Source organism: Monocercomonoides exilis (assembly GCF_001643675.1).
Source record: "Monocercomonoides exilis strain PA203 chromosome Unknown scaffold7-2047599, whole genome shotgun sequence".
Lineage (NCBI taxonomy): Eukaryota > Preaxostyla > Oxymonadida > Polymastigidae > Monocercomonoides > Monocercomonoides exilis.
The window spans coordinates 201,663-227,382 of NW_027150552.1; the positions used below are offsets into that span (position 1 = coordinate 201,663).

Consider the following 25,720-nt stretch of genomic DNA (forward strand, 5'->3'; position numbering starts at 1 on the left):
TTTCATAAACATTCGCATTTGAAAAAGAATCTTCCAATGGGTTTGTTATGATTATTTATCCAAAATGCAAATGATAAAGCATTCAAAATTCTATGATGTTGTTCTCGTATTTTCTTTTATGGTGATGTGCTTATCTTCATAAATAAAAAAGAATTTCTTTCTGAAATTCAACTCTTTGCAGTTCGGTATAGAATATAAAAATGTTGACATAAAATGCACTTCTTTATATCATTCTTCATAACAACTTTTCACTTTTGAGAATTCGTTTTAACCGAAAAAAGTAATGAAATATTATGCCCATTATATAATTCTGAAAAAATGAGTGAAGAAGAGATTAGCGAAAATGAACTTACAAAGGCAGAAATTTTGCAGGATTTTATTGATAATGTTAACAAGATGCGCGATGATCCAATGACTCTGTACAATTATCTTTCAACAAATTTGGTTTGTATTTTTGGAATTTTTTATCCAGAATTCAAATTTTTTTCTCTCAGAAAAAAGCAACTTCCCATCAAATCAGTAATGAAAAGCTTTTGGCGATATTCAATGTTAATGATCATCCTTTTGCACATGTGTATATTTTGTATGAATTTTTATTTTGTTTAATATTGTTCACTGGACCTTTCATTTTAAAGAGCATTATTTTGCGAGAGCACAAAAGCTAAAGATAAAGCTTTTTCATTGATACAAAAAGCTCTACGAAATCTAACAAATTTACCAAAGCATCTTCAACCTGGAATTGCAATTTTTACAAAAGAATGTATGATCTTACATATTTTAAATCGTTATATGTCAGCAATTTTCTAAATTTTTAACAGTATCAAGCATTTGCTCTTTTCTTGAGTCAAATTGTTTGGAAAATGATTCAAAAGCTGTTTTTTCTCTTCTTCGTCAGTGCGTTCAGTTGATCAAATCCGAAAAATATGAAATAAGCAAAGTTCATGTTCTTTTTCTGCGAGAATGCGTATCACAAAAATTCATGTTGATTGGGTATGAGCAAAGCATATCTCCTGTCTATGGGATCTTTGACGAAAATATGCCAATGAAAGATATATTGGAGTATTTTGTCCATGCATCTCTCATTTGTCTGACTTTAAGGCATGACGCAGAGGCTATGAAAGTACTTAAAATGGCATGCTTAAATTGTTCTGTTAAAATAAATTTTATTGATCTTTGAAAAAAAATCAATTCTTCAGGGATTATGTATTCCATTCACCAAAGTTGACGAACAAGTGTTATTGCTTTATCGAAGATATATTCTCACATCATTGATTGTAACAGGGCAGGTATTTCCGATTTTTGCAAATTTATTTATGTTTTTATAAATGTTATAACATTTCTTTCTTTATTGATGATGTAAATTTTCTCCATCTATCATTGTCTTATTTTTTTTTTTTCGACATTCAGCCACCTTCTCCAATTCCCTTTATATCTGAAGATAACGCAAAAATTCTTCAAAATAAATCATCATTTATTCATCCCATTGTGGAATGTTTTGTCACTTTTCCTTCCACGTCATCTTCTTCTTCAACTCCTTCTTCTTCGTCTCTTTCTGAAGCAACTCCACTATCCTTGTTTAATGAAGACCAGTTGTCGGCAGTGATTTTAAGCAACGAGAAAGAACTGCGCGATGCTGGTGTTCTATCATTAGCCCGTCGATGCATTCAGGCACTCAAGGAAATTAACTTCAAACGAATCATTCAAGTGTGTATTTCTTAAATCTTTATGTACTATTGGTAAAAATGTTTTTTTCTGTTTCATATTTAATCTTTTAACAATTGTGTGTATTCGTTTGTTTGATGGTGCTATATAGGCTTATGGAGCAATGCCCCTGAATTCATTGGCTTCTGCCACAAATCGTTCTGTTTCTGATTCAATAAGATATCTATTATTATTGGTTTGATAACTGCATATTAACTTCTTTGAGAATGATTGGAAAAAACTTTATTTTATTTTCAATTTTGGAAACAAATGATGTCAATAAATATTTATTCATCTGCCAAATCGAAATTTTGATAATTTATTGATGCAAAAATTGCGCATTCTGTACTTAGGCATCACAAAGCAAACTCCAGTTGAGCATCGATGAAAAGCGTGGAACTGTTACTTTTGCTGAAGGATTGACTAGTGATGAGACAAATGAGTCTTCTAAAATGGATGAAGATAGATCAAGCATGAAAATGTCACAGGGATCAGAACAGAAATTTTCATCTAGCTACGAAAAACGAAAGGAAATGGAACTTGCAATTTCTTTTGCTGAGCAAATGAATAAGTGTGTTTTATTTCATTAACTTTGTAAATATTAATAATCAATTATCAATTTTTTTTTTATATCGTAATGATAATTCTTGGGGTAATTTAGAATTGGTCAGATTGCGCAGCAACTTGGTTTTACCGATGATGCACTTTCACTCAGCTCATTTCTTATTAGTAGATTTTAGAAGAAATAAATATTTTTCTAAAACCAATTTTACAAATTTCAAACTGTGTTTTTTTTTCTTTATTGTTGTTTTATTTATTTGAAAAAGGATTATCATAATTCTTACACTAAATTTTATTTTTGAATGAAACATGCTTCTTGGCACATCCTAAACATAATAATATTGTTTATTTATTAATTTTTAATTTTTTTTGAACAATACTCCAAAAATTATTCAATAAAATAATTATTTGATAAAAATTGCTCTTTTTTTTTTTTTTCTATTTGGGTGATTTTTTTTGATATCATAAAAAAAGATCAAAAATTGAAAAAATAAAATTTATAACGGTATTTATTGATCATAGAGAAAAATTGATTTTTTGCAAGTATTTAACTTTTATTTCTGTTATAAATATTTGTTTTATTATCATATGCAAAAACCACACCTCTTTTATGTTAAGAGAGAAAATGGAAAATTTCAGATCAAGTTTTTTTAAAATTTCAAAAAACGAATAAATAAAACTTCAAAATGAAAAAGTCAAGTTTCTCAACTTTCCAAACAGTACTAATAATTGGAAAATAAAAATGAAAAGATATTGGAAAAGTCAAAAATATGTATAAATTTTTTCTTTTTAATTTTTTATTATTTTTTTTGATATTCAAAAAAAGAGAACTGTTCGTTATCTATTATTAATTATGTTTCAACATAACAAATTATCCGTTCCAGTCTAGTGATTCAGTAACTGGATGGAATTGTGGAAAAGTAAATATTGCTAAGAACAACAGTTGATTCAAATTCTTCTATTTCTCTCTCTTCTCCTGATTTTATCACTTATTGACTTCTCTCTCCATCCTCTTTGTTCTTCGTCCAAATTTTTCCATTATTGTTTCTTTCACATTCTCATTCAACATACGCCCTCTATCGCTCCTTTATATACAATGGAATTCATTCCATTCATCCTTCGTTTCTTCTTCTCTCTTCTTTCATTTCTTCATTAATTACCAACTCCCCTGCCCTCTCCCTCTCCCTCGCCAACTGCACCATCACCAGTATCAACTCAGAACAGTTGAGCCAACAGACTGCCACAGATGGCGGATGCATCTCATTCGCCTCATCCGTTTCTGCCAACACATTTTTGGTGTGCAGCACCACCTTCTCCACCTGCTCTGTGAGCGAGGATACAAGTTCTGGAGGAAGAGGCTGCGCTCTCATGATCGAGTTCAACCATGGCTCACAAGTGTCATCCACAACCTTTTCCATCACCAATATCGTGTTTTCAGCCAACAAGGCCAGTGTCGGAAGAGATATGTATTTTGTGTGTGAATCATTTGTCGCTTCTGTGAAGGAACCCTTGTTCACTTTCATGACAAGCATCTCTTCAAAAGACAACTCAGTTGTTGAACATGACAGAACAGAAGCATTTGGCGATTGGGATGTCGATTTGTTTATATTTCTCAACGGGTATGCAGCTAACAATGAATATGTGAATGATCATCTTGGTATCAAAGCAATGAATTGTTGGACATCAAAGATGCCCTGCAAGAGCACACGCAATGCGATGGGTCTTCTGAAGAAGGTGCAATAGAATGTTGCGTAGATAAAGACAAAGAAGACAAGGGAGCTGAAGGTGAAGAGGAAGATGCAGTTGAAGCAACAGAATAGTTTTTGTGTGTATAATACGATAAGAAATTATTAAAGTTGAAACATGCTATTTCTAATCTTTGTCACTTTCTTTCTCTCTCAATTTCTCCTCCTTCATCTTCTTCTTCTCTTTTGGAGAGCTCCTTATCCAGCAAAAGAAGAAATTTGCAGAAAGCGTTGAAAGTGGAAGGAGGTCGAGAAGGAGGAGAGAGAAGAAGAAGGATTAGAATAAGAGAATGAGGAGGAAGAGATGAGAATGATGCAACTTCCAATACCCACCTGATGCTAACAGCAGCATCATCAGAGGACGAGACAATGGAGGGGGACTGGGAAATGAACGACGCAAAAGAAAAGGAAGAAGAAGAAGAAGGTATTGATGATGAAGAGAAGATATCTAAAGTGGACTCTGAAAAGAGAAAGCCAGCGTGTGTGGAAAGGAGGCAGTCATCGGCGTCACCGAAATATCTGTTGAAGCAAATGGTGCGGTGGAGATGGCACATTGTTCAGTCTTTTTTTTTCTGTTCTGTTTCCAATGGCAGCAGAAACTCTGAGAAGCTATCCTGGAAGAGATCCGCAGTCCATGCTTTGCGATCGAAACTGATTAAAAAAAGTGATTAAATGAGGGATGATTCATATGTAAGAATATTATTAGATTGAATTAATTTAAATAAAATATTGAAAAAAATTAATTTTCAAACAAGAAATGGAATAAAAGCAAAAAATAACAAATAATAGAATAATATTGAAAACCTTATAAAATGAGGAATTGTGCCTTCATTGTTTCTCGCACAGAGTTTTATGGAGATTGTTTGTGCAGGTCACAACAGAGTGGAAAGATTTGGCGTCTCTATGATTTTTATGCAGAGGCAGTTCAGACAGGCATTTCTATGCAGGTTGTCAATGCACACACTCACAAAATGACCAATGCGATCAACTAACAAATCCCTGTCAAGAATGTCTGTTCACAAGAAAAAGAGAAAAATATAAGCAAATAGTTCAAAATTTTTAAAAGAATATGAAATAAAAATAAAAAAATAAGCAATTTATTATAAATTGATAATATTTCTTTGTTAAATAAAAAGAAAATAAACACAAACATTTATTCCAATCTTCTCCATCACCAACATTGATCCGTCTGAAATTCTGTTTTTTTCTCTCGTCGAGCCCAGAACATCCGCCACCTTTGACTCTCTTCGCTTTCCTAAAATCTTTCTTCTTTGAAAATCTAGTCAATCTTGTATGTTAATAGCTAATTTCCCCCAAAGATAGACATTTTCATTTACAAGTCTCATAAAGCTTGCTGCACTGGGTGCGTCCAACTTCGCCTCTTCGACTGTTTCCTTGTTCTGTGACGTGAACTGAGTCTGCTTTTCATTCGCAATCCTCTTTGGCTATATGATAAACATCTACGCCTGTGTTTCTACACTGCTCGAATCAGACAACAAAAAATCCAACTCAGACTGGTAGATTCCACTGAAGCTTCCATTTCCCCTCTTCTCTGCTGCTTCCACCACATTCTTCTCTATCTGGTCCGTGTTATCGCAAAATTCCAACCACACGAAGCTTCCATACTCTCTTCCATTGTGCCTGTCCATGCAGCGCAGAAAGCGGCACTTTCAAGAGATCTTCGCAATGGTGCCTGTGAATAAGATGAGCGGGTCATTCGCCTCAAATTTCTCATCCGTTACCGACGACCGGCCATTCCAAATCGAGTTCTCATTCTGTTCATAGAACAGATTCATTTTCACATCCTACACCACACACGAAACAAACAGTGAGCATTCGAGGTTAACCTGAGGAATCTCAGGAGCCCACTCCTTCCACTGCTTCCTCCGAAATAAATCTGTCGCGAACTGAGGGTCAGACGAAGGCCTCGGTGATGGAGCGCACAGAAAGCTGTCGCGAAAAGCACACAAAGTATTCTGTACATGTTGCGAGTATTGGATGACGTTAATCTCCTCCATTTCTGCGTCTGCTCTGTCACTCCCATCAAACCTCCTTTGCGCCACAAGCACTGTCAGCGCACCTTCCTCTCCTTCTCTTCCCGGATTATCGACCCTTTGCCTCTCTTTCTTCTTCTTCTTCAGCAGCAATTGTTATTAGCAGATATTGTAAATTTCGGATTTTTTGTTCTCTAAAATTGAACCAACTTCAGCTAAATATGTTTTGTGACTGGACCAGGAGGAAGATCTATATGTTTCATCTGCATTTGCTTCTTTTTTTTTACAACTTCCATCGCTAACAAGCTTGGTCCCATTCTGCTCGTGCTGTCCTATGAAGATAACAATCCACCAGAAATCAAAGCATTTTATATTCCTTCACCTCCTTCGTCTCTCTCTCTTCTGCTTGAAAGAAAGCAATCATCCATTTTTCCAAAATCTCCCGCTTCGCCTCCACACTCAGCTCATTCTCTGGGAATCTTTTCATTCATCTTCCGCTTGTCTTTCTCCTTAGTGGATGTCTTCTCAAACATTCGAGTTAGTTCGTTGTGGAAATTCTCCGGAGCTGCAACATGCTTTGCATTCTCTTCTTCTTCTTCTTTTCTTCTTCTTCTTCCTTCCTTTCTGTTATTCCCTTTTCCATCATTTTCTTTTCGTGAAGGCATTGGAGGAAGGTTTGTTTTCATCAAAAAACCAGAAATTGGAAGAGGAAGAAGAAGAAGAAGACAGAAGAAGAAGAAGAATAGGAAGACGAAGACGAAGAGGAAGAAGAAGAAGTGAAAGAAGACTTTTTATCATTTTCTTTAAGAAGTTTGTTGGTAATTTTGATTATATCGAAAAGAAGAAGAAAGAGAAGGAGAAGATAAAGATTGCGGAAAACAGCGGACGAACGGAATGATGTGAAAAGGTTGCTTAATCGTTGTGCTGAGAGAGCAAGCATATAAGGTGATTGTTTATGAAGATGAGAGACGAAGAATAGGAAGGCAAAGAGGAAGAGGAAGACGATGAAACAAATTAACAAAATGAACACATTCTGAATTTTGTGGAGAAAAAGAAGACTGAAAGGAAGAGAAGACGACTACGATAAAGACGAAGGAAACGAATATGAAAGAAGAGGAAGAAGAAGAATTATACGAGCAAAAAATGGATTTGAAGACATTTTCAGCAGGAGTAGAATGCATTGTTATGGTGCAATCGGAATAAGTCATATTTGAAAATCTCAGCAAACAGGAAAAAGTGAAATCCTCGTGATGCAAAAGAAGAATATTATATCGCATCAGCGTTGTGGATGAATGAAATGTTGAAGCTTCAAACTGGTGCATGATTGAAATAGTTAAATTTCAAATGACTAAGAAGAATAAGAGCATGAAGACTCAAATTCTATTTGATATTTGACGTCTGTTATAAGCATCAAATGTTCTATATATTGAAATGCGAACAAAATTGTTGTTCTGTCACTGTACACAATGAATCTCCATATAAAAATTCGATGAAAAAAATGCAGTTTCAGATGCATTTCTGAAAGATGAATTATTATTCTTTTATTTTCACTGATATTCCATCTCGGGCTGACAAATTATTTATGAAAAAAATCGTATTGGTTGCTATTATTGCAGCTTTTTTAATAGAAATAAAATGAGAATATGGTTCAAATACATTAATTGCTTTGCGCTTTGCTCACAAAAATATCCACATGAAAATTAATGCATATTTATTTTTGACACAATAAAATACAAAAAATTATAAATACGTTCCATTTTCCTGAAAATATGTGAAATTAAAAATCTCGATCACAAAAGTGGTCACTAATTTTTCTTCAGATTTTGCAACAAACAGACATTAAAAGATGTGGGGAAGCTGTCTGCGTGGAAATCTGAGAAAAAATTAGTGACCACTTTTGTGATCGCCAGTCATTTCATTTTTCAGTTTTATAATAGTTCCGATCGTTCAACGGATCAAATCTGATGAGAACCTTAATAAAAGTGTTTTTCTAAATGACTGGCGATCACAAAAGTGGTCACTAATTTTTTCTCAGATTTCCACGCAGACAGCTTCCCCACATCTTTTAATGTCTGTTTGTTGCAAAATCTGAAGAAAAATTAGTGACCACTTTTGTGATCGAGATGTTCAATTTGACAAAATTTCATGAAAATGCAATGTTTTTCTTGGTTTTATTCATTATTAATATATTTTCTTATATATATTTGTTTGTGATTTTTATTGTTATGTAATTAACATTGGTTTGAATGAAATACATTTATGTGTTGATTATTGTTTGAAGACAAAAAATTGTGATATCAGTTTCCAATATCAATTCATCATTTTGAAAATATCAAATTGTATAAATATTTGTTTTTTGTGTGAAACATAGTGTTTAACGATAAAAAAGAAATGTGGCTTTTTCCCATAAAAAATTCAAAAAAATCCCAATTATGTCTTTAACGAAACCTCAATCAACTCTTAATTCAAAATGCAAAGTTTTATGGAATGAAATTGAACGCATCGGTGGAGATGACGTTGATTCATTGCTTGTCTATTTGTTTTACACTTACAGGCAATCATCTTCAGTTATTAACAATTTGCTGAAGTCATTGAACGGTTTGATTTTTATTTTTTGAATTTTTGTATAGAAAATTTTCTGAACTGTCATCCTTGTCATTTTCTTATTTTTTTGTTTATTATTTTTTTTTCTAACAGAATATCACATTAAGCTGCTTGAAGACTTGTCTGTGGTGTATAACAACGCTCAGTTGCACACTCAGACAACAATGCTACAGGCGTTGTCTCGAAACACATCATTATCCGATTTACAAGACTATGGATTTGATGTGACAGAAGGCAAATTTGTTTACGCGAAGCAAACGCTGAAGAAAAACCAAGGCTTCATTGTCCAGCCTCAAAAACCTCATCTTCCGTCTTGCAAAAGTGGTTTGTGTTTATTTTATTTTTTTGCATAATTTTCTCAGTTTATTTTAGGCTTAGATAAACAGGACTGGGAAAAGGGCAACAACTGGATGTTAGCCCATTCCACTGAAGCCTCGACATCGCTTCAGTCAGCAAAGAAAAAGCAGCGAGCTGAGCCAGATTACGCCAGATTTATTGATGAAGATGCCTGGGAAAATGAAATTGTTACAGAAAACTCTTCTTCAAATAAAAAACTATCTTCTTCTTCTTCAACATCATCTCAACTCTATAAAAATTCAAAAACCATTTCAGAGAAAAATTCTTCTTCAACAAATTCTTCTCCATCTCAAGCTGTTGATGCCCCAATTAGCACTCCAATAAGGAGAGAAAGGGAGTCAACAAAAAGAAAAACAAACAAATCATGTCATAAACGTTATTCTTCTCCTTCGCCCATCCCAATTCACAAATTCTTCAAAACAAAAAAAAAATCAACTTCTTCTTCTCCTCCTCCTCCTCCATCTTCTTCTTCTTCATCTTCCTCTTCCTCTTCCTCTTCCTCCTCCTCCTCCTCCTCCTCCTCCTCCTCTTCCTCCTCCTCTTCCTCTTCCTCTTCCTCTTCCTCTTCCTCTTTTTCATCTTCTTCCTCTTTATCCAAAAAGCAACAAAACATATCGAAAAATACGATAATTACTGGCAATTCTTCTTCATCCTATAGAAATGAAAATGTGAGGGTGAGCGAGCAATTTCTGGAATATGTTTCTTCTCCCACTCTAATACCTCCACATGCATTTCAAGATCTTCTGTCTTCATTTGTTAAAGACAGCATCACTTCTCCATCTCAACACAAAACCCGCGAAGACAATAGAATTTGTTCAAATCATGAAAATTCATCGCGTATCATGAACAACAGAAACACAATGGATATTTATTCTTCAACTTGTTCTCCTTCTCCATCAATTTCTTCAAGTGTCAAAACCGCTTCAATTGCTTCATCAAAAACAAAGAAAGGATTGGAAAATCTTGGAAACACTTGCTATCTTGCCTCTCTCCTTCAATGCTTCTCTTCAATAACTTCACAAAAACAATCAATTATAACAAACACAACATCAAAAAACAATTTATCTTCTCGTGTTTTGAGTGTTTGTCAACAACTTGCTAAAGATGGAACATTAGTGCGTTCGTGGGCCCCATCACTGATCAACAAATGGGAATCATTCTGCAGATACGGAAGTAGGCAACAACAGAATGTGATAGAGGCATTTGAAAATCTTCATCAACTTCTTCAAAATGATAAGATAATTGAAAAGGACACCTTCAATCCAGTGCTCATTACACATTTCAAATGTCAAAAATGTCAAAAAGTTTCAAATCATTTTAATGAATCTTGTTGCAATATTGTCATCAATGCATCATCACCTCACAAAGGTTTATCTTCACTTTTTGCAACAGAAATTTTGGATGGAAAGAACAATGTTTATTGCGATGAATGCAAAGAGAAATGCTGTGCTGCTCGATGGGAGGAAATGGCTGCATTTCCAGAGGTTCTAGCCATCTGTCACGAATGCACTGAAACTTTTTGCTCTGCACCTTCAAAAACCTTCGTCATGGAAACCGATAGAGTGAATCAGCGTTCGTTTTGCAAAGGATTTTCAAATGATAATTTTCAACATCTCCTGGAGAACTATAAAGAAGTGTATTTTTATCATTTTGTTGGGCAAATTCTTCATAAACAGTTGGATCAAAGAAATGGCCATTATATCGCTGTCATCAAAAGAAATAGAGGAAATGATATCAAATGGAATATTTGCAACGATACTGATGTGACAGAACTGAACATCGAAAATTGGACAAAGGCATGGAAGGATCTTTACGCACAAGGTTTCACTCCATCACTCTCATTCTATATCAAGGAAAAAACAAAACCAACACTGTCAACACTTCAATTTGGTGGTTCATCATCTTCTTCAGAAACATCAAATTTAAACACTTTAAATAACACATCAACAATAACATCATCATCATCATCGTCTCCATTCATCACACTCCCTCCCCGAACAACTTCCATTTCACAACTTTCTTCATCAATCACATCTTCATATGGATTGGAAGCACTGAAAGAAAAACGAAAGAAAACGGGCATCTTTTCTCCCAATGAAAAAAGATTAATCTTCAAGCCCAAGACAAAATTATGGAAAGAGTTTTCAGATGAAACAAACATCAAAGTTTCTCTTTCCCATTTCTACAAGCTAACAACAAACTTCTCTAAAGCGAAAAGACGAACTGACCTTTGTGGAATGTGTGAGAAGTTGGATTATTTGGAAAACAAATTAAAGTCATCTCCAAACAAAAATGGACTTTCTTCTGCTGAGCTTCATACACTCAAACTTCTTCGTCAACACCGACTTGTTGCTGAAATGCAACGAAAACACTATCAATCAACTGTCGACAATCTGAAAGAGGGAGAAGCAGTCTTCGTCTTCGACTTCAAAGAGAAATGGAAACTCCCCATCAGAAAAAATCAACTTCAACAAGAGTTCTTTAATTATCAACAAGTATCTCAGTTCACTGTCATCTCTCTTCAAAAAATTGATAATCAACAAATAAAACGAACTTTCAACTTCTTCTCCGACTGCCTCTCAAATGATCACAGATTTGTTATTGAGTGTCTGGAATCTGTGATCAAAAGGCACTTCTTCTCAGACACTCACACTTTTAAGTTCTTCTGCGATTCGGGTCCACACAACCGAAATCGCTTCCTTCTTCACTTCATCCTCTCTAAACAATCCAAACTTCTCAAAAAGAAAAATACTCAACTCAACTTCTTCGCTGAGCATCATGGAAAAAATATCTGTGATAGTGAATTTGGTGCGTTAGTGAATGCAATCGACAACAATCTTTCGACTGAACACATCACCACACTTCATGACTTGATCAACTTCTTCGAAAACAATATGAACACTTCGACATCAGCTTCTTCAACTTTTCAATCAGACATTTTCTCAACATCATCATCAAACTCTTCACCATCTTCAACATCTGTCAATTGCTTTGAGCATGAGAGATACTTTGAAGAATATGTACCATCTCAGCAAATTTCATGGCCTTCACTGTCAGTCCCTCACATGAAGGACTACTTGTATTTTGAGCGCAAAGGCTCGTTTGTTTGTGCTTCAGCTGTTGGATATCTTCCTCAACGCTCTCTGGTTGCCCTCGAATCTTCAACAATGAAAGAAAAAGTGCAACGTTCAAGAAAGACCTTCAACTCTGGTAACACATCATCTGACTCTTCTCTTCTTTCTCAATCTTCTCAAGATCTTCTTTCAAGGAGATTTGAGCTTCTTCTTGACTCTTCTTCTTTTTATGAATCTCAAAATTGTATTAATGGTGTCCCTTATTAAGAAACTGGTTATTGTGCATGCTTAGCTGGCACTCTATCGGAAGGGTGCTAGACATGACTGTTCGTATTAGATATTGCAACCTTCGGGCTGCTTTATCCGGACCTGGATACGACGAACAGCCTCCCAGGTGCACAATAGTTAGAATCCGATTGTTTTCTTTTGGTTATTGTCCCTGATATGTCCCTATTTATTTCTTTGTTATTGTCCCGCTTATATATGTATATATCGAGATTCATTAATAGATAGAGTTGTGAAGGAATTCATTGATCTTTGAGTGAGGTTTTTGGAAGGGAGAGTTATTGAGAGTGTGTAATGTTGTTTAATCATTGTGTCTGTCTTTTTTCTTTGTTGGATTTGATCTTTTTGAGTCAAAGAAAGAGAAATATCAGAAAGGGGTGAGTGGATAAAAAACAGGTGGAAAATAGACAAGTTAGTTTTTGAACTTTTTATATAAGTATTCTTTTTTGTTTGGAATTGTCGTTGATACCACGAATTTGTTGAAATTGTACTATTTCTTCTAATATTTTTTATTGTTCAAAATTGTTGATATTTAGTTGATATTTGGTGATTGTTTAATGATTATGTGATTGAATTATGTTTTATTGAAAGTTGATGAATCTGATTCGAAATTTTCTGAAAGTTTTCAATTTTATTTATGATCTAAATCATGAAGAACTTTTTGTTTTTTTATGTCATTTTGATTGGTGAACGATTGATAAATTTTAACGTTTTTCTCTCACTTCACATTGTTAGTTTTTCCATATGTTCACGAAAAAGTGTATTTAGGCATATGACAAATAATAATAAAGATATCAACAATAAATAATTTCCTTTTAATATACGAAAGCATAACAAAGCAATCAAAATCATCATGTAAGACAACAAAAAGCTAATATTTTCTGAAAAAATGTGAAATTAAAAATCTCGATCACAAAAGTGGTCACTAATTTTTCTTCAGATTTTGCAACAAACAGACATTAAAAGATGTGGGGAAGCTGTCTGCGTGGAAATCTGAGAAAAAATTAGTGACCACTTTTGTGATCGCCAGTCATTTAGAAAAACACTTTTATTAAGGTTCTCATCAGATTTGATCCGTTGAACGATCGGAACTATTATAAAACTGAAAAATGAAATGACTGGCGATCACAAAAGTGGTCACTAATTTTTTCTCAGATTTCCACGCAGACAGCTTCCCCACATCTTTTAATGTCTGTTTGTTGCAAAATCTGAAGAAAAATTAGTGACCACTTTTGTGATCGAGATTTTTAATTTCACATATTTTCAGGAAAATGGAACGTATTTATAATTTTTTGTATTTTATTGTGTCAAAAATAAATATGCATTAATTTTCATGTGGATATTTTTGTGAGCAAAGCGCAAAGCAATTAATGTATTTGAACCATATTCTCATTTTATTTCTATTAAAAAAGCTGCAATAATAGCAACCAATACGATTTTTTTCATAAATAATTTGTCAGCCCGAGATGGAATATCAGTGAAAATAAAAGAATAATAATTCATCTTTCAGAAATATGTCTGTAAGTGATTCTATTTTAATGTGTATTTCTTTGACTTTATTTTTTATTTCATCATGGTTAATTGGTTTTTTCTCCATTATTATTAATTTGATCTATCTTTTTTTTGATTCTCTATTTTGACTTATTATTTCTCTGAATATACTCAGAACTTATCTTCATTGATTTTTAAAATTTATTTATAAATTTATTCATCTGACTTTTGGATTTTATTTTTCATGTTTATCGTATATTGATAGCTATTTATCGTGACACAACGTGCGTTGAAGATGGAGAAAAAAAGATGAAAGCAAATTAACTAAATAATGAAGAAATGAATTTCTTTTTTAATTAAAAAAGATTTTTGGAGAATTAACAGTTCACTTGAAATGAAGTTTAATTTTTGTTGGATGAAGATGAAGAAAGAGAACATGACGATAGAGTTCAGAAGAATCAGAAGGAAATATATTTTCTGAATGAAATCATAGCAAAGAGAAAAGAAACAGGAGCAAAACCATTTGAAAATTGATTCGCACCAGCTAATTAGCATATTCAAAAGGTGAATGAATAAAAAATCAACTTCTTCGTTGGAAGCACTTCTGTAAATGGCAGAGGAAATGATGTGTTCTTCAGTGGAAGCAGCATAACCCAATCCCCATTTGAGAATTGTGGTTCAACAACTCAAACTAAAAGAGTGTGGAATCAAGGAACAGCAGACAATGAAACTTTCAATGGCTGGCTCCCCCTATTGCCCAGAACAAAATCGTTTCCAATAGCCGAACTGATGTCAATGCCTGTGACTGACCCCAACAGACTCCATGAACCACCATCGAGTATGCCCTCACTGGCTTCATCTCCCTCCTCCAAGATGCCTCCCTCCCCCTTCTCTCCTCAACATTATTCCCATTAAAACACTCACTTTCGCGCAGTTGACACCAAAATAACAGGAAATGACACAGATTCCACCAACATCGCCTCCAGTAGTATTCCTCAACCATCTTCTTCTTTTTCTTTTTCTTTTTCATCATCATCTTCTTCTTTTGCTGCTGCTAATGCTTTTTCTCAAAAATCTCTTTCCTTTCCCCTCTCGTCCGTCCATTCATCTCATTCGTCTTCCCATTCTCGCCTATTCCCTTTTCGGTGGTATGTTTTCAACATCAGAGGAATGTGCGAACATTGCTTCATTTTTTTGCTTGAATGAAGTTCAGTCGCACGACTTCAATGCTTTCATCATCATCTCAAACTTCTCCCCGTTTATCGAAAGATTGTTCCATTTCACATTCCTCCTCTTCATCGTTTTCTTCCTCATATTAATCATAAGCCGCTTTTCCAAATAACACATCCACTAAATTATCTTCCTTATCTCCCTCTTCGTTATCATAATTTTCGTCTTTATTTTCCTCCTCTTTTTCTGCTTCTTCTGCTTCTTCTGCTTCTTCTGCTTCTTCTGCTTCTTCTGCTTCTGCTGCTTCTCCTTCTTCCTCAGTTTCAGCTTCTCCTCCTTCTCCTCCTCCTTTGCTGTCTCCAACACTCAGACCAGACTCATTTCAGCTCTCAAAGAACAAAACAGCAGACTCTCGTATTCATCCTCGTCTGCGCACAGCCAATCTTCCTCGCTCGCCTCTTTCAACACACACTTCATCTGCTCCATCACCATCCATTTCACCTTCTCCTTTCTCTTCTTTATCATCATCTTCCTCCTCCTCTTCTTCTTCTTCGTTGTCGTCATCTTCATCATCATCTTCTTCTTCTCTTCCACCTTCTTCTCTTTCTCCCTTGTCCAACTCCACCTCCTTCCAGAAGTTAAGTTCTGCCAAGAAGATCAAGCGCCTCAAGAAGGATTCGCACCTTCGCCTGCTGTCGATCCGTGTGTTGCGCCATCTTCGCACTCTTCAGAATGAGCAACTGGAGAAAGAGCTGCTTCAACAACAGCAGCAGCAGATGAGCAGTTTAACTCCAACTGTCAGATTTGAGCTTCCACCTTCTGATGAGTCTGCTTCCAATGAGACGTCAAATGAGGGTAATGGGCAGATGGAGGTGGAAGAGGAAAGACAATCTTCTGTTGGGAATGCAACAGCAGATACAATTGACACAGCAAGTGTGAATGAAAGTGGAAGTGTCAATGACAATGGCAATGGAAGTTTCAATGTGAATGAGAATATGAGTGAGAATGGCAGTTATGCTGCTTCTTTATCTCCTTCTCTGTCTCCCTCTGTTTCTCTTCCTCTTTCCTCTTCCCATTCAACATATCTTCCTCATCTTCCCCACTCATCTCATCCATCTCAACTAACACTGTCTGCTCAAGTTCCTCTTTTATCTCTAAATTCTTCTTCTCCTTCTCTTTCATCCCTTTCCTCCTTTTCTTCTCTCTCTCCTCTCTCTTCTCTCTCCTCTCCTTCTTCAAGCAGCATCCGAACAAGATCTCTTGCTGCCTCTGACAGACGAGCCGGCTTCTGCAAAGAGCACATCCCAGCGCCGTTGGAATACGAAGAGCAGCTGTACTCAATCTTCACTCCGCCTTCGTCGCCTGTGAAGAAAGAAGGAAGCATGCTTCTCTCTGGGCATTCAGCTGTTTATTCTGCTTCTGCTTCTATTTCTTCTTCTCGCCCAATGCTCTCATCTTCATATTCTGTCTCTTTCACTCCTTCCTTCACTCCTTCTGTACCTTCTACCATTTCTCCCTCAACTTCCTCTTTTCCTTCCTCTCCTTCTTCCTCTTCCTCTTCTTCCTCTTCTTTTGGAATTCCAATAGCATCGCTTGCTTCTTCTCCTCTTCTTCCGTCTGTCACATCATCTTCCACTTCATCTGAACATTCCAATCAAATAAATCACCAACATCATTCATCATCATCATCTTCTTCTTCCTCCTCCTCTTCCTCCTCCTCCTCCTTTTTCCATTTCTCTTCCCTCCCTCTTTTCCTCCAGCCCCGTTTCGTTGCCCATTACATCAACGCTCTCTTCATTCCTGAGCTCCATCGTGAATTGGACGGCATCTCAGCTGCGTTTGAGGCAGAGCTGAGAGATTTCGAAAAGCAGAGAGCGAATTACGTGGCTGAACAGCAGCGAGTGAAGGACAAAGAGAAGTCAGCTCCAAAAGGCGCACTCAGAAATATGCAGGTCATTCCGAAATCTTTGCGTTCTTCTTCTTCTTCCTCCTCCTCCTCTTCTTCTGCTTCCTCTTCTTCCTCTTCATCATCATCTTCTTCTTCTCATGAGAATTCAACAGCACTTGTGCCTCTTTCACATCCATCGACCAATTATTACTACGGAATGAAGTAGAGGAACATTCCTCACCCTCAGTTGATGCCTTCTCCTGGTTCATCATCTTCTTCTGCTTCTTCTTCAACTTCTTCTGTTTCTTTTCGTTCTCGTTTATCTTCCTCTTCTTTAACTTCTTCTTCTTCTCATTTCTCCTCTCTTTCTTCCACCGCCTCTCGTCTTTTGGGCAAGTCTTCTTTGAATTCTCGTCTTTCCATTGTTCCCTCACACTCCAGGCGCTCCAGCAAGCATCAAGCACATCCTCCACTTAGCCCTCTCACTCACACACAGACACAGCCACAGACACAGACACAAAAGATGAACATCAACAACTTGCTGAGAAGTGCTAATGATGAGGTGAAAATGGAGAAAGAGAGAGAGAGAGAAAGAGAAAGAGAGAAAGAGAGAGAGAGAGAGAGAGAAGTGGTGGTGGAAGTGGAAGTGGAAGTGGAATGGGAATGGCTCAGTTGAATGAAGCGCCGAGTGTTCTGTCTCAAACAGTGAAGCAGATGAAGAAAGAGATGATTGAGATAAGCAAAGGAGATGTTGTGAAAAGAGAAGAAGACATGATCGGTGAGGACGGAGACAAGGGAAAAATAACACCAACAAATTCAACAGAAATGACATCAGATGCTTCTGCTCCTTCATCAGAAGCATCAACTGTGATGTCATCTTCAATAACTTCTTCTTCTGCTGCTTCTGCTGCTTCAAATACTTCTTTTCCTCCTGCAACTTCATCATCCATTCCATCAAAGCAATTGCCTTCTCCCCGTTCTCCTTCAAAGAGAAGAAAGGGCATTCCATCTTCTTCCTCTTCCTCTTCCTCCTCCTCTCCTTCTCCTTTTCCTTCTCCTTCTCCTTCCTCTTCTCCCTCATCTTCACCCTATCCTTCCTCCACCCCCAGTTCCCCTCTGCCCCCTCATCCCTCATCTCCCCTTCGCCATCAGCTGTCTGCCTCAGACATCGTCGAAGGAAAAAGGCAAGTGCATGCACCGAAGATGTTAGACCTCGACTTCCGAAAGCCACACAGGGGAAAGCCAAAAAGAGGGAAGAAGACGATTGGGAAAGAGAATTCATTGTTTGCAGCGAGAGAGGGGAGGGAAGAAGGAGAAGAGAGAGAGGAGAGAGAAGAAAGAGGAGGAAATGGAATGGATAGCAATGGTGAAGGTGTAAGTGAAGGTGTGTCATCAGATAGAGACAAGATGGATGAAAGTGACTCACTTGGATTTCTGAGTGAAGACGGAGAGTCTGCAAAGGAAGGGAAGAAAGAGGAAGAAGAAGAGGAAGAAGAGAATGAGAAGAAGAAAGAAGGAAATGAAAATGTAAATGACAATGAAGATGTTAACAACACAGTGAGTGATTCAAACAAAGTCAGTGAAGAACAACAAACTTACACAAAAGAGGAAGAAGGAAGCTCAAATTCACTCAATCTTCAGTCTTCTTCTTCTTCTTCCACTTCTTCCACTTCTTCTGTGGCAAACAAAACAGAATCGCCTGGAAAATCAGTCAGAACAGCTGCCTCAACACACGCCCCGAATAAATTCTCGCCTCAAATCAAACTTTCGCACAGGGCGAGAACAACAACACGCACATCGAAGTTGCTCAAAGCTGCAAATTTGCTACAGAACAATACAACATCTGCTTCTTCTTCTGCTTCTTCTGCTTCTTCTTCCACCTCTGCATCGTCAAGTGCTGGCTTTCCAACTGCCTCTTTCCCTATATCAAATGCTCAAGCCAAGAATCCCTCTTCATCATCATCTTCTTCTTCTTCTGTTTCACTGCTGAGCATTCCATCAACTGCATTTGGAAGAGCACTCAAAAGAAGCGGCGGGAGAAAAGCGCTTGCTGCCTTCAAGCGAACAGTTCGTATGAAGACGCACACAGGCTCAAGAATTGCTCCACCCGAGTTCAAATCAGAAGTGCTAGGACTGACAAACAAGATGGGTGGAAGCAGCAATAACAACAGCAATAACAATAATAACAGCAAGAAGAAGAAGCTATTACGTGTGGGGATGTAGCAAGTGCCGCTGAATATTCCACACGGAAGGCCGCCGAAGATGAAGAGGAAGCGGATGATTACTGCGATGGGGTTGAATCAGCAGGGGAAGAAGAGTGAAGGATGTGCAAATGCAAATGCAAATGCAACAGCGCAGAATACGAGGCGTTTGGAATCAACTGTTGTAACATTGGCGAGTAAGAGGATAGTTTTGAAACAAAGAGAAGGAGAAGGAAAAGGAAAAGGAGAGAGAAAAGGAAAAGGAGAAAGAGAAAGAGAAGGGAAGAATAATTTATGCGTTTAAAGAGCTTCTTCCAGATGAATAGGAGTTTGGAAGACAAAGAGGAGCAAAGCGGAGATAGAAAGCGAGCGTGAAAGGGAAAGGAAAAGCGAAAGGAAAAGCATTCCTATCAAAGACAAGTCCGACGATGAGTTCGTATGATGTACTGAGTGAGCTGCTTTCGAGAGAGCTGGAGCTGCTACATGTGGTAGATGGCAGCATCACATTTGACTCTTCTGTGTCTGACACGAGTGAGACAAATGGAAGAAGTGACAGAAACATTGATGGAAATGAATATGACGAGGAAGTTTTTGATGAGGATGAGGAGGAGGAAGAAGATGAAGACATGGAGTAAGACAGGATTCTCAGTGCAAAGATATTTTTGACAAGTACACGGTCCATTCGGCAGACACTGGAAAAGAACAGATCTGTATTTGAATATGGAACCTCTGCCACATTCAACTCAGCAAAAATAAGAGAAAACTGTTCAATCGAAGCAACATTCATAACAGCTGAGATGAAAGAGAGACAGAAGAAGGAGGCAGTTTCGAAGTTGAAGGAGAACACACTGAAACTGACACTTGGAAGGATCATTCCGACAATCAAGCCAGCTGACCTTCTGCTACCGACTAATCTTGTTCAGGAAGAGGAAATCAAGGCAAAGACGCTCAAAAGAAAGATCTGGTAGAGAGGGAAAGGGAAGAACATGTTCTATTTGTTCGAGATGAAGAGATGAAAGAGTGAGTGAACGGAGCAGGTGCAGCAGACACTGAAGAAGCAGAAGAAGACAGTGAAGATGATGACAATGACGATAGCGATGATAGTTACGTTAGCGGTGATGAAGACAGTTTGGATATAACACGATCTGCTGAAACATCAAATGCCGATGAAACATAAAAGACAACAGAAAGAAAAGAAGACTTAACTTCACGCCCTGCCCTGCGCTTCACTCCCAAGCAGCGAAAGATGCTTTCATCAGCATCCCAAAAGAGCAATCAGAAGAAGTCGCATGTCACTTTCTCACACACCTTAACCATCGTCTGCGGAGAGCTCAGTCCAACCCATCTGCAGTTCACCTTTCCTTCAGCCAAGTCCACAAAGGAAAATGGAGAGAAAGAAGAAGACGAGAACTCAATTGGCTCAGAAGGCAGCAGAGAAGCCAGACAGCACCCGCCAGAAGACACAGCAATCACAGCTTGGCGGCTGTTTCTGTGTAACGAAGGCATCTTGCCTTGTCTGCCATCAGAGCAGCACTCGGGAGAGAATTGCAGGCACATCTCAGAGCAGCTGCGGGAAACAGGTTTGCGACGGCTTCTTCATGAGAGAGTTTGTCTAGCTAGACAGGTATGCCAATGCAAATGGAGAAGACGGAGGAGGAGAAGGAGGAGTGGATGACTTTGGGATTATCATTCTGTTTGGGAGGAAAGGCAGACTGAAGACAGGGCTGGAGACACTGTTTTGTGGTCGATGCAGCAGGTTGGGAAGAATGAAGGCGCTGCTTTGCTCCACTCACTCGGAAACGCGCTGTCTCATCTTTTCAACCAGCTTTGACCACCTCAGCTCCAAAGTCCACAACCATTCCTTCTTCGCATGCTGGTGAAACAGGGAAAGTATTGGCAAATGATGCGAACTCGTTTCTGAGCCTGTTGTGTGGAACGAGGCTGTTCAGCTTGGGAGGAGAAGATACTGTGAGAGATGCACAACTGGTGGAGAACATGAGAAAGGAGATGAATGTGTGGAGAGGAGAAGGAAGGACAGCTGTTGAAGGAGGGGACGAGGAAAGAGGCACAGTTGAGCTGTTCTGAGAAGAGAGGGGAATCTTCAGCACTATTCCTGATGTGCAGAACAAGATCAATAGAAAGAATGATGAACATAATTTCTCTTTGAATGCAGTGGAAAGAGAATTATATGCAATCAATGCGAATATTCTGCTTGACCCGCTTTTGTTTGCTTCGTCTGTCTTTTTCGAAGACCAACAACTTCTGCTGTCTGCCTCAGAAAATACAATTTTAGTTCCTCCTCAAAGAACTACATATGTCCCATCCATCGGAGAAACTCTGCTCGAACTGACAAATCCATCTTTTCAGGTTGTTCCGCTGTGCATTGAGTATCCACAGAAAGGGGAGCAGCATTCGATTCTGCCTTCTTCTCTCGAGTTTTCTTGGGTACATCTTGTCGACATGTGTCCTCTCCATCTTTCTCATCCACTCACTTCTATCGTCCGCACTCTGCTTTCAAAGATGCTTTCAGTGTCTTTCACTTCATCTTCCGTGTTCTCCATCCCTTCTTTATTCACCTCCTTCGTCACTTCTTTGAAAATTCTCAGTCCACATCATCCTCCATCACAACACCTGCCATCATCTCATTCTCCACGCAGCCCCTCGGACCTTCTGCCGCGTTGTCCAATCGCCTGCTGCTTTGTCTGCTGGCCACGCGCACTGCACTCACTGCTGTTGCAACCGCTGCTCACAGGCTGATGGTGAAGAAGGACTTACTCCACAAAATATCAGCCATATTCGAGACACACCATGTCCAGAAACCTTCATCTTCTCCTTCGATGTTCATTTCTGCCTCTCTCATCCAGCGATTGGAGGTTGTTGGCGCTGCATTCGCACAAGCCACACCTTCCGCTTTTGCTTCTGACCAGCAAACATCTGAGTCTCAGTCAACTTCATTGGCATCGAATATAACAACAGATGCACTGGACCTGAGTGGATCTTCAAATTCTGCTGCTGATGAAGCTAATACAACTTCTGTTGGCATGCGTAAATGCATAAGGAACAGCAAGTGGAAGAAGAGGAGAACTTCCCTATCAGATAAAGAAAGACTAATTCTCAGCAATTCTTCCACATCAGCTTCAGACAAGCGTCACCTCCTCTCAGTTACCTCTCTCTTCTCTTTCGCAATCTCCCTCTCCTTTTCCCTCTTCTCCGTCATTCACATCAAAAAATTCTCCATCCTTAGTTTTCCTCCCTTTTCCTTCGACTCATTCTCTCCCACTTCAGAGTCGTGAACGGGTATCTTTTACTTTTTCTTTTCTCCCCCATCTGGAGCAATTCCTGAGAATTCTACGACACGAAGTCTATTTTTTCAAAATTCTTTCTTTTTTTCAAAGGATATTCTTTCATCTTCACCTGCAACTGTCCTCCTTGCTCTGCTTTTGTTACAGCTACCATCTGATTCATCATCGTAGTCATCATCATCTTCTTCTTCTTCATATCGTATTTCTTCATTTTTTGCATCTTCATAAGTGATAATAGCAGAAATAAAAAAGAATGGAATTTATAAAGAAAAGAAACTAGTTGAAGATGAGAAGATGATTGTTTAGTGAATGAAGAGAATGAAGATAAAGAGAAAGACAAATTTATTAAAAACAGAATATTATGAATGGAATTTGGATTTAAAAAAATTGAAGAGATTTTAAAAGAAAAAAGGATAATATGGAAAAGGAGAAAAGTTGGAAGAGAAGACTTCAACGAGCAGTAAAAGAACGCTAAAACGGAGAAATAATCAATTGTTATTTATCTGAATCATTCCGTCTGCTGCTTCTTTTTCATGGGTGTCCTTAAGCACAGCAACAAACAGCAGGGAAGGGATGTAAGATGCGATGCTTCGGAGAGCTAATCGATGGTTGGGAAGCCACTTGGAAGTTCCAGAGAGTGCGCAGTCGCTTTGTCAAAGCGAGGCAATGTTAATCTCACAAAAGTCAGAGCTGATGATGATGCTGCAGGCAAAGGTGACATTCGGGACAGGCTGATCTGTTGCAGGTGAACAAGCAGCTGTCGATATGTTCACAGTTGTTCGCCTCTGAACTGGTCGAAAGAAATGGTAGTGAAGAAGGAGAACATCATGCTGAAGAAGCTTGTTGACTTATTTAAAACAGAAAGATGAAAATAACACGCTGAATCATTCAGTGGATAAATAGTGGTGATGAGATGCTCAACGAAGAAGCTGATGCTATTATTGAAAAACCAGCAGAGGCTAGGCAGGACGTAGGGTGGAGAGGTTGGCGTGGGTGAGGAAGAGGGAGGAAGCGGGGAGAGCACGAATAGCAGGGCAGGTGAGGTGGAGGGAATGGACAGATATCCTGGAGAGGCGAAGGGTAACTTTGCAAGCACAAATGAGCATTGAGCTGAAGTGGAAAGGATGTTTTGGAGAGGAAAAGAGGGAGGAGAACACAGCGAGGGACCCATCGAGGAAGGAGAAGAGGGAAGAGTGAGCAGATGCGAATGAGGAGTGAAGGAGAAGTGGCAGTGGGTGGTGATGCAGGTGTTGAGAAAGGTGACAACAGCAGAGCATCTGAGGAGGAAGACATCCAAATGTATTTAAAAGACGAGGAAGAGGATGGAAGACAGAGATAGAGAAAGATGAAAAAGTGCAAGTGAAGATTTTCGTTTAATGGAAGCATTTTTTGCGCAAAAAATGAAAATTCACAAATTGTATTGTTCAATTTTTTAAATAGTGATTTTTTTTTTATTATCATCTGTCACTTCTTTTGACGAATAAATCTATAAAAGTTCTTTTTTGAATTATTTGTTTTTAAATCGAAATAATCTACAAATTGTTGATAACTTGTTAAATATCTTGCATTACAATCAAATTTGTGTTTTTGTATTTTTGTTCATTGTTTGTTTTCAACATATTTATTTGTATCTTCAACATCTGTTTTGAAATTTCTTTTCAATAACATTATTTAACATTCTTCATTTAAGAAATTGATTTATTGAGTATTGAAACAATCATTATCATGCTTTTCAAACAAGATAACTTATGTTTTATTACGTTCATTGAATTTTCGATTTTTTTTTGAAATTACTTTTATTTTATGATATTTGTAATAAAATAAATTGGAAACAAATTAAAAACAACAAATAATTAATAATGATAATATTTTAAACTATATTTTTATCAAAATATTAATAAAAACTTTCTAATAAACCCCACCCTTAATAAAAAATTATAATGATCAAACTTCGTAATTTTTTATGATATCAAAAAAAATCACCCATTTTGTTTTGTTTTGTTTTGTTTTCTGACGGAATTTTTAAATTGTTAATCAAACTGATTCGACGCTCAATTTTGGTGAAAAAGTTTAATTGATACATAACTTTAATTCAGTATTTTCATGAATAAACAATTGAGAAAATATTGATTCTTGATCCAAAAATCTTTATCTTTACACATTTTTCATTTTATTTTTTGTTTTGAAATAATCATTATGATTGCACACTTATTTTCCAAATAAAGTGAACTTTCATAATCTTTTGATTTTGACGTGTAAAAAAAACATAAAAGCCAGTCAGATAATTTTGAGTTTAATCATCCAAAAAATTTTCTATTATTAATGTGAAAACAGATAGCAAATTTGACAATAGAAAATTATCCTCCTTTTCAAAAACTTTTTTTTTTTCTTTTTCTTTTTATTCCAACAAAAACATCAAAATTAGCTGATCCTTTTTGAAATCATACTTTCGTTCGAGTTTTGATCAAGAATAAAATCTCAGTGGGATATTTTTCAAAAATATGTTTTTGCAATAACAACATCATAAACAATAAGTGTTCCCAATTTCAACTCATTATAATACAAATCCCATTGAGATAAATTTTTTGATCAAAACTCGAATGAAAGTTTTATTTCAAAAAGGATTAGCCAATTTGTAGTGACTTCATTTTCTCTTTGAATCTTCACAATCAAAATTTTTGTCTCTCAAAAAATTTTTCTTTTCGAATAACCTACGAATAATCAACGCGTGAATATTTATGATAATTTTTTCATGTTTGTTAATAGGTATTAAAATTCATTTCATAAACCTGAAAGAAAAGTGTTGTTATTTTTGTTTTATTTAATGACTTCTTCAGTTTTTCCAAATCAATACAATTTTAATGATTGTTTGTGTTTTTAATGATAAACACTTTCAATATCTGTGGACAGAGGAATTTTCACAATAATCGTTGATAGTTGTATTTTGACAAAGAACCGTATTATTCCCTCAATGAATACATAATTTTGATGCTCATGAAAATGAATCAACCAACTTCAAAGAATGTGGAAAAAACATAATCAATTCTCGGAAAAAATCGGAGAATTTTATTTCGGTATGTTTTCAGATAAGAAAGAATTCTTTCCATATAATTTCAATATGGCAGATGTGTGATTAAAACAATTTATATTTGTTTCTATTCAATGAGGGAATGGTGTGGAATATTATCTAAATGCAACTATCAACTACTATTGAGATAATTCCGCTGTTCGCAGTTATTGAAAGTGTTTATCATTATAAACATTTTTTATCAAAAAAAAAAAAAAAAAAAAAGAAGAAGAAGAAGAAGATAAAAATCTTTATTACTGTCGCATTTTCAACATGAACA

At 36.9% G+C, this 25,720-nt stretch overlaps 8 protein-coding genes across 8 annotated transcripts; 7 read left to right on the plus strand and 1 right to left on the minus strand.

The window, feature by feature from the left end:
* Window positions 1–979: 979 nt before the first annotated feature.
* On the plus strand, window positions 980–2,598 carry MONOS_4625 (uncharacterized protein; the record flags this gene model as incomplete). The annotated part of the gene is made up of 6 exons (XM_067874716.1): window positions 980–1,132; window positions 1,197–1,286; window positions 1,408–1,704; window positions 1,814–1,897; window positions 2,055–2,272; window positions 2,363–2,598. 6 exons carry the CDS (start codon window positions 980–982, stop codon window positions 2,439–2,441), a joined length of 921 nt encoding a protein of 306 aa, XP_067733239.1. The 3' UTR covers window positions 2,442–2,598.
* Window positions 2,599–3,783: 1,185 nt separating this feature from the next.
* MONOS_4624 (uncharacterized protein) lies at window positions 3,784–4,082 on the plus strand (the record flags this gene model as incomplete). The annotated part of the gene is made up of 2 exons (XM_067874715.1): window positions 3,784–3,881; window positions 3,929–4,082. 2 exons carry the CDS (start codon window positions 3,784–3,786, stop codon window positions 4,080–4,082), a joined length of 252 nt encoding a protein of 83 aa, XP_067733240.1.
* Window positions 4,083–5,812: 1,730 nt separating this feature from the next.
* Window positions 5,813–6,429, minus strand: MONOS_4623 (uncharacterized protein; the record flags this gene model as incomplete). The annotated part of the gene is made up of 3 exons (XM_067874714.1): window positions 5,813–6,142; window positions 6,212–6,333; window positions 6,384–6,429. The coding sequence occupies 3 exons, from the start codon at window positions 6,427–6,429 to the stop codon at window positions 5,813–5,815; spliced, it is 498 nt and encodes a 165-aa protein (XP_067733241.1).
* Window positions 6,430–8,433: 2,004 nt separating this feature from the next.
* On the plus strand, window positions 8,434–12,303 carry MONOS_4622 (uncharacterized protein; the record flags this gene model as incomplete). Its single annotated transcript, XM_067874713.1, has 3 exons — window positions 8,434–8,599; window positions 8,699–8,929; window positions 8,978–12,303. The coding sequence occupies 3 exons, from the start codon at window positions 8,434–8,436 to the stop codon at window positions 12,301–12,303; spliced, it is 3,723 nt and encodes a 1,240-aa protein (XP_067733242.1).
* Window positions 12,304–14,767: 2,464 nt separating this feature from the next.
* Window positions 14,768–17,096, plus strand: MONOS_17092 (uncharacterized protein; the record flags this gene model as incomplete). Its single annotated transcript, XM_067869978.1, has 2 exons — window positions 14,768–14,800; window positions 15,369–17,096. 2 exons carry the CDS (start codon window positions 14,768–14,770, stop codon window positions 17,094–17,096), a joined length of 1,761 nt encoding a protein of 586 aa, XP_067733243.1.
* A 431-nt stretch (window positions 17,097–17,527) lies between these two features.
* Window positions 17,528–19,375, plus strand: MONOS_17093 (uncharacterized protein; the record flags this gene model as incomplete). Its single annotated transcript, XM_067869979.1, has 3 exons — window positions 17,528–18,321; window positions 18,646–18,941; window positions 19,098–19,375. 3 exons carry the CDS (start codon window positions 17,528–17,530, stop codon window positions 19,373–19,375), a joined length of 1,368 nt encoding a protein of 455 aa, XP_067733244.1.
* Window positions 19,376–19,499: 124 nt separating this feature from the next.
* On the plus strand, window positions 19,500–20,039 carry MONOS_16640 (uncharacterized protein; the record flags this gene model as incomplete). Its single annotated transcript, XM_067869535.1, has 2 exons — window positions 19,500–19,658; window positions 19,761–20,039. The coding sequence occupies 2 exons, from the start codon at window positions 19,500–19,502 to the stop codon at window positions 20,037–20,039; spliced, it is 438 nt and encodes a 145-aa protein (XP_067733245.1).
* Window positions 20,040–20,156: 117 nt separating this feature from the next.
* On the plus strand, window positions 20,157–21,156 carry MONOS_16639 (uncharacterized protein; the record flags this gene model as incomplete). The annotated part of the gene is made up of 3 exons (XM_067869533.1): window positions 20,157–20,198; window positions 20,252–20,651; window positions 20,897–21,156. The coding sequence occupies 3 exons, from the start codon at window positions 20,157–20,159 to the stop codon at window positions 21,154–21,156; spliced, it is 702 nt and encodes a 233-aa protein (XP_067733246.1).
* Between the last annotated feature and the right edge of the window lie 4,564 nt (window positions 21,157–25,720).